The 7,804-nt window shown below is 25.5% G+C and overlaps 1 protein-coding gene across 1 annotated transcript; it reads right to left on the bottom strand.

Annotated features, from left to right (window-relative positions):
- Nucleotides 1-1,368: 1,368 nt before the first annotated feature.
- Nucleotides 1,369-6,810, bottom strand: LOC101501677 (GDSL esterase/lipase At1g74460-like). Its single transcript, XM_004514899.4, has 5 exons — nt 6,419-6,810; nt 5,246-5,376; nt 4,911-5,150; nt 3,917-4,166; nt 1,369-1,729 (listed from the first exon to the last, which is right to left on the bottom strand). The coding sequence occupies exons 1-5, from the start codon at nt 6,654-6,656 to the stop codon at nt 1,497-1,499; spliced, it is 1,092 nt and encodes a 363-aa protein (XP_004514956.1). The 5' UTR covers nt 6,657-6,810; the 3' UTR covers nt 1,369-1,496.
- Between the last annotated feature and the right edge of the window lie 994 nt (nt 6,811-7,804).

Genomic DNA, 7,804 nt, shown 5'->3' with positions numbered 1-7,804 from the left:
TGCCAATTATAATGAAATCAATTAACAAAGTAAAATTACAGAAATTCAAGGGTGAGGGAATAAGAGAGTAATACAAATTTATATTGGTTCCTCTACTTCTTCCTTGCATTTGGAGTACACTCGGTCTTCATTCTATTGAATGATAGTTACTTTCTTTAATTTTTTTAATTTTGAATATTTACAAAACTCGTTAGTGTTTGTTACATACACACAAATCTCTTCTATTATTTTCAAGATGAAGATCTCACTTCAAACCTTGCAAGATAGATCACTAGGCACACCTCTATAGAGCCCCAGAAGATCTTCCATATTCAACCCTTCCACTAATCTTATGCATGCTATAAAATTCTTTTTCATGAACTCTTTCTTATTCAAGTAGCATTTGCAAGAATGAAAATGAAAATCAACACAACATATCATCTAGACTTAGCTATTTTGTGAATTTGAAGGTACAACTTCAAGGGAGAATTTCTACGGTACATTTGGTAATTCGACATGTCGTGGTACATTTAGTCTTTTAATTAACAATTAAATGAGCTTTTTTTTTTAAATTGTTTCCTATTATTAAAAAATTATAATAACTAAATATTATTTACTAAAAATGTTAGCGAAATAAAATTTATTTTTTCTAAATTTTTATTATTCATAATAGTGAATATTGAACGATAAATTGTAAAAACTTAGTGTAATTTTTATAAACAATGAAATAATGTTTTTTTAAATGATCTTTTTTAATATGCATTAGTCGACAAATAGATCTTTAATTCATAAAAATATCTTTAATTTATTATTTTAAAAAACTATGCATCAAAATCTTCGATTTATCAATGGCAAAAAACTCTCATTTCAATCACTATAAAATCACTATTTACTCAAAAAAAAAAAACTATAAACATTTACTCAATCTTTATTAGTAAAGGCATATATATATTTAGTGGGCCTATTTGATGTAGGTGCCGTATTGAGGCTTTTGCCCTCTTTTAATATGAATATTTTGATCTAATAAAAAATGAATACTTTGACAAATGAAAAACAAAAAAATTAAGTATGATTACAAGTTTAGACCATAACAAGAAATTAAGTCTGAGTGCTCAAAGCAACACAAAGATATATCTTTAATTTATTATTTTAAAAAACTATGCATCAAAATCTTCGATTTATCAATGGCAAAAAACTCTCATTTCAATCACTATAAAATCACTATTTACTCAAAAAAAAAAAAACTATAAACATTTACTCAATCTTTATTAGTAAAGGCATATATATATTTAGTGGGCCTATTTGATGTAGGTGCCGTATTGAGGCTTTTGCCCTCTTTTAATATGAATATTTTGATCTAATAAAAAATGAATACTTTGACAAATGAAAAACAAAAAAATTAAGTATGATTACAAGTTTAGACCATAACAAGAAATTAAGTATGAGTGCTCAAAGCAACACAAAGATACTTGCTTTCATTACAAAACAAATTCAATGACAAGAGAAACTACAATTAATTAAGCATCTGGAGTAGGTGATGGTGAAGGAGCTTCTGTTTGATCAACACGCTTAAACCCAAATTTCTTGATGAGTTCATTTGCAATTAGCTCATTAGCCTTGTCTGATGGATGATACTCATCCCAAAACACATACTTGCTTCTATCTTTGCACAATGTTGATGCTGGTATACATGTAAGAGCAGGTCTAATCTTCCCAAAGGAGCAACATGGTGAGTCTGCGTTTTCAAATCCTACATTCAAAGTTTTAAGTGCTTACTAAATTGGTTTTACAATAGAGATTAACATAATATTTATTTTTACAATATGCCAAATGTTATTTTAATAAAAATATGAGCCATGTGAGGGTTTTTGTTTTCTAATAACCTATTTTCTAAAAAAACTTATCAATCTATACTCCATTTTCAAAACAATATATAAATATATCTTTTTTTTTTCTCTCTTACAAAAAGCATTTGTAAATGATGACTTCCTTAAGTCGCCTTTGTAAATGGCGACTTTCTTAAGAAAATCCGCGTTTCTTTAAGTTATTTTTCAAAAAAAAAAAAGAAGTTTCAATTTTTTTTCAAATTAAAAAAATTATATATATATATATATATATATATATAATTAACATAATTCATAAAAAATACATAAAAACAAATTTTAAATTACATAGATTGACTAGAGTTGCATGTAACATTTGAATAATGTTTTCGAGTACCGACATAGTCCGCATTTTCTTGGCACTTTTTGATATTATAAAATAGGCTAAATTGCACCAGCGGTCCCTTAACTTAATTTTAATTAACGTTTTAATCCTTTATCTTTTTTTTCTTCTCGAATCCGTCCTTTATTTTAATTTTAAGTGACAATTTGATATTTTATGTTTTAAAATGTCAACAATGTTGTCCTTTTTTTTACAAAAATTCAAAAAAATCATCAAATTTTCAAACAAAACCCATAAAATTCATTATTATCTTCAATAAAATGCAAATTTAATCAAATTCATAACTTAAATCTTTAAATAAACTCATATTCTCATTCTTTATTTGATGTTATTGGCGATAAAAATATGAGTTTATTTGAATAGTTGAGTTATGCATATGATGAAATTTGCATTATATTGAAGATGATTATTAATTTTATGGGTTTTGTTTGAAAATTTTGATGATTTTTTTTTTGAACTTTTGTAAAAAAAGGATAACATTGTTGACATTTTAAAATATTAAATATTAAATTGTCATTTAAAATTAAAATAAATTATCAAATCAGGGAAAAAAAAAACTAAAACATTAATTGAAATTAAGTTAAGGGACCGTGGATGTAATTTAGCCTATAAAATAATATGAAATTTGGTGATACATCTCGTTATATACCACTAGATATCGATTAAAAATTGATTACATGACCGTTAATGATATAATATATTAAAACGTTAATTTATTTCTATTATTTTATTTCTTCTTATGTATATATTACTAACAAATTTGCTATCCAGCGGTATGAAAAAGTGATAACGAAGTGTATTGCCAAAAAATTTAAAAAGTGTCAAGAAAATGCAGACTATGTCGGTTGATTTATTTCTATTAATTTTTGTGTTGTTTTAATCTATATAATTTAAAATTTGTGTTTATATATTTTTATAAATTATATATATATATATATATATATATATATATATATATATATATTTTAATTTATAAAAAATTAATGCTTTTTTTTTTTTGAAAAATGACTTAAGGATGTCGCGTTAACGACTTGAAAAGAAGAAAAAGAAGTGATATATTGATATAAAGTTTTGAAAAGAAAGTAGATTGATAATTATTTTTTGGAAAATGGAGTATTGAGAAAGAAAGAAAAAAAAACTGAGATGTGATTGTGTCTCGTCAATATTGACAGGAGAGAGTTTAATGGAAATCCTCGTTATTGAATTCCCTCCTCATGAATGAGTGGGTAAAATTCATGTTGGAGAGGGTCTTTTTCGAAAATGTTATTTTATTATTTATTATTTTACTATGAATGTTATTTTATTAATTAGTATTATTTATTTTATTTTAAATGAAAATTGTTTACTTCACAATTGTCTAATAAAAATAAAAATTAACAATACATTTTAAAAAGTGAAAATACAATATTTTTCCAAAGTAATTAAATAGTATCTAAATATATTTGTAACGAAATAACTATATTTAGTTTTTGTTAATTGAGTAAATAAAAGTTATTATAAAAAATAAAATAAATAAAAGTTATTATATTTAGTTTTTGTTAATTTGATTGAAATAACTGTTTAGTGATCTTATTTTTACTATTTTAACAATTATTTACTCTATCGATTATATAAAATTTTGAAATTAGAAAGTAACATCAAATTAAAATCGCATCTATAATTAAAAAAATAAAATAAATTTGTCTAGTTAGGAAATCATATATTTACTTACCAAACTCGCTTGGGTTGCTAATCACATTATTAACCACATCATATGCATCTCCAAATCTGTAGCTTGAATTGGGAAGTTGCTTCCCTAAGTCATTTACTACCTTGCTTGAAGCTTTGTTAAAGCTAATAGCTAACTTGTTTGTTCTTTCTTGACAATTACCAGATGTAGTAAGTACTCTCTGAAGGGGAATGCAGCCCATTGGGCCTAGCCCAAACACCATCAGTTGTCTTGCTCCTAAGCTATGCAGTAGCTAAATATCATAAAAGCATAACAAAAAAAAAGGTTGTTAAGCATTCTCAACAACCGCACAGAACTGACAATAAAGTTTCAAAATTCAAAGTCCTTATAAAAAATTGTCTATTAAGCTTATAATATTGGACCTTCTATTAAAATGATTTTTTTAAAGTTTTAATTCATTATTTTATTATTTTTTATGGATTTAAGTGAGAAGTTTGTAGATCTAATCTTTTGTTAATTGAGATATTATTTTTTTAAAAATTTCGAAATTTATTTATCTTGAAAAAATATCAGAAAAATTTCTCTAAAATATCTAAAATATATTTTTCTCGATTCAAAAAATTTTGAAAAAAATTTGTAAACCTCATTTTTATGGGAAAAATTTTAAAATTAAAATTTCAAAATTTTATTCCAAAAAAATATCATATTTTTTTGAAAAAGTTGACCCATAGACTCTATTAAATCTACAAAATTTTAGGGATTTTTTTTACTTTGGGACTTTTTTTTAAGACATTTTAAACTATGAAATTTTTTTGACCTCTCTAACATGTTGCCTGAAGTCAATAATTATTGAACATGTGAAATTGACAACTCTACGCCTAATATTTTGAAATGTATTCTATAGCTAATTTATAATATTTTGAAATGTATTCTATAGCTAATTTAAAGTATGAGTAGTCTGATTTTCATTTAACTGTCAAGATTTCGTAAATAAAACACAGAGAAATGATTGTGCCATAATAGATTAAATATAAACCTTCAGTTGTTCTTGAAGTGTTCCTACTAAGTAATCAATGAATGTTTCATCATTGAATGTCCATGAATCACTATACAAAGGCATCAAGTAATTGTTGATAAAGTCATTGCTTCCTAAAGCAACAACATAACGAGCTCCCTGAAAAAACTTTTCTGCCTCCTCTTTTCCAATTTTGCTTCTAATTAGTTCTTGTGTCCCCTGAAACAGTTCAATTTGTTTGTAGAGAGAAAACCTTTGAATCTGCGAAAGGAATGATTTTTCATTAGTGACTTTCTATGGTTATTAAATAGCCATATCTATTAAAACAACACAAAAATTAATAATTGCAATCTTACAAAATAACTGCCAGTTTCATTCAATATGCCACCACCTCCTGAAGCATAGTTCACTCCATTTTCCAAAATATCATCTTCACTTAAAGATGGATCCAGAAATGCAGGAGGCCTAGGAAGCCCCATGTTGTCACCTAAATATGTAAATGATATTAGTATGATCATAGCATGAGGTAGCAGTTAGAATAATCAACAGAACAGAGCAATATACTCTCTCAGTTTCAAGTATCATTTCATCAATTTAGTTTTCAAATACAACTTAAAATAAAATCTATTACTCACCATTCAACTGCGGATTTCGTTACTAAGTGATTGTACAATAATTGAAAACTATTTGAAAAAAAAACTTAATCGACAATTACAGTCATTTTCAATATGATATGAATTATATTTTTTCAACTATAACTATTATTATATACATCTCTTTCAATTTAATATTTTTCAATAATGGTAAATAAACCAATCCTACATCATGGTAATTTAGCAAAAGTATTAATTTTTCCTTTTTAGTTATACATTTTTTTAATTTGTTTGAAATGGTCAAATAGATCAACTATTATGGAACAAGTAAATAATTAGTCCTACACTATTTTTAATCTACCAAGTTAGTCTCTATGTTACTTTTAAAATTGAGAGAAAGTGATAAACTTGGGACCCAAAATCATAGTTTAGAGACTAAGTTGAAGGATTACTTTATCTCATTTCTTAGTATTAAAAAAAAAAAACTACCTTATTTTTAAATTATAGAAGAAACTCTAATTTTAGATGTGTTAATCTATGAAACCTTTGATATTTACCGTTTCTAAATTACAGAAGAATCTCTAATTTTAAATGTGTTAATAAATTTATTTGACGTAATGTAAAAAAACATTTAACATGTGAATGTCTTGTGTAGTTACTAGTCTCAAATTATGTGCATATGTTATTAATTACTCCCTTCACCCCATGAACTTTAGTTCTTTTAATCTTAAACACACATACTAATAAATAGTAAATTTAGATAAATTTAATTTTTTTTTACTCTTCATTTATTAAGTACAAATAAAATTCATTTAATATATAGTTTTGACTTTTTAAGAAAAAAAAAACACATCATTAATTTTATCTTATTATTTAAAAGAATCAAAATTTTAGGACAAAAATAAAATGCATAAGACGGATTAGTAAAAGAATTACCTATTATATCAGCAACTGTACGACCATTACAGAACCTTCCATTAGGAAGTCCATTTCCCAAATCAATACCATACCAAGGCAAACTTGCTTGAGCAAGGCTTTTGGATAGGTACTTATTGTTTCCAACATCAGAGAGAGAGTCTCCAAAAATGAACTGCACCATCTTGCAATGGTATCCATCAAGACCAATTCCAAAAATGATGGCTACTATAATAATTAGTACCACATCTAGTTTCATGTTAATTTGTTTGTGTGACAAGTGATGATCTCTTCAAATATTTTCTCAAGTTTCTACCCTCATGCAAAAAGGGTCTAATATAAGAATATAAGCACTTTGGGTTATTTTTCTTTTTGAAAAGTAGCTAAGAAATTTTATTTAACACGGAATAGCGTCATCAGGTTTGGCAGAGCGATAGAAGAAAAATATGTGTCCTATTACACCAATTTAGAGAGATAAGTAGGTTGTTTGATAAACCAACTATTACTTATTCAAACCAACTGCAACTACTCACATATATATTCTGTTGTGAGCTGAAGTCATTATCTTTATTATTTTGGTTTAAATACAAACTCTTGATGATCGATAATTTAATATTTTTTACAAAGTAAATACAAAATAAAATAAATATATTTAGTAAGCAACACAAAATAGATTCATTGAAAATTAATATCAAGTCTTATAAGCATATAAAATAAATATAACTATTTCATGTCCACCTCAAACTATTACGGAAATGATAAAATTAGTGTCTTACTAAGATATATAACAATCTCAAAAAATGTAAAACAAATACATCTTGTCCATTTAATTGTAAAGCTTCCGTCTTCAAGAAAAAATTAGCATCTAATCCTTACCTACAAGCAAATAATAATAAAAAAATCAATAATAGCACAATACAACACAAAAAATATTACTCCTAAAAAAACAAATAAAATATTAATTAATAATAAGTATATACCATGTTCAATATGTTTATTATGGTCTGGACTAGGAGAGTTTAAATCGTTAAGAACACCAAAAACATCAAGAGCTAGCCTATCACAAAAAAAATAGAAGATACTGCACATAAATAATATTAATATTAAACATATGAAATATTTTGGATTTTACATGAAGATTAGTAAAATTAATATACCTGTCTCTCAAAATTAATAAACTATTACTATTCTCATCGATCAACTAACTACCTGAAAGAAGTAAATAGAACTTCAATTGACCATACATGCAAAGAAGTTTCAGGATATAGAAGATAAATAACTATTACTGTAGAGAAGACTTAGACCATCTACTTTTTACATTATCAAATCCATCAGGTGTGGTTAATATGTTGTTGATATAGATGGCTTCAAAATAATATCCAAGTCATGATGCGGGTAAATTTATAA

Source organism: Cicer arietinum, chromosome 5 (genome assembly GCF_000331145.2).
Source record: "Cicer arietinum cultivar CDC Frontier isolate Library 1 chromosome 5, Cicar.CDCFrontier_v2.0, whole genome shotgun sequence".
Classification (NCBI taxonomy): Eukaryota; Viridiplantae; Streptophyta; class Magnoliopsida; order Fabales; family Fabaceae; genus Cicer; species Cicer arietinum.
The sequence above is the reverse complement of the archived record's forward strand: the minus strand, read 5'-3'. Positions and strand labels throughout refer to the sequence as shown.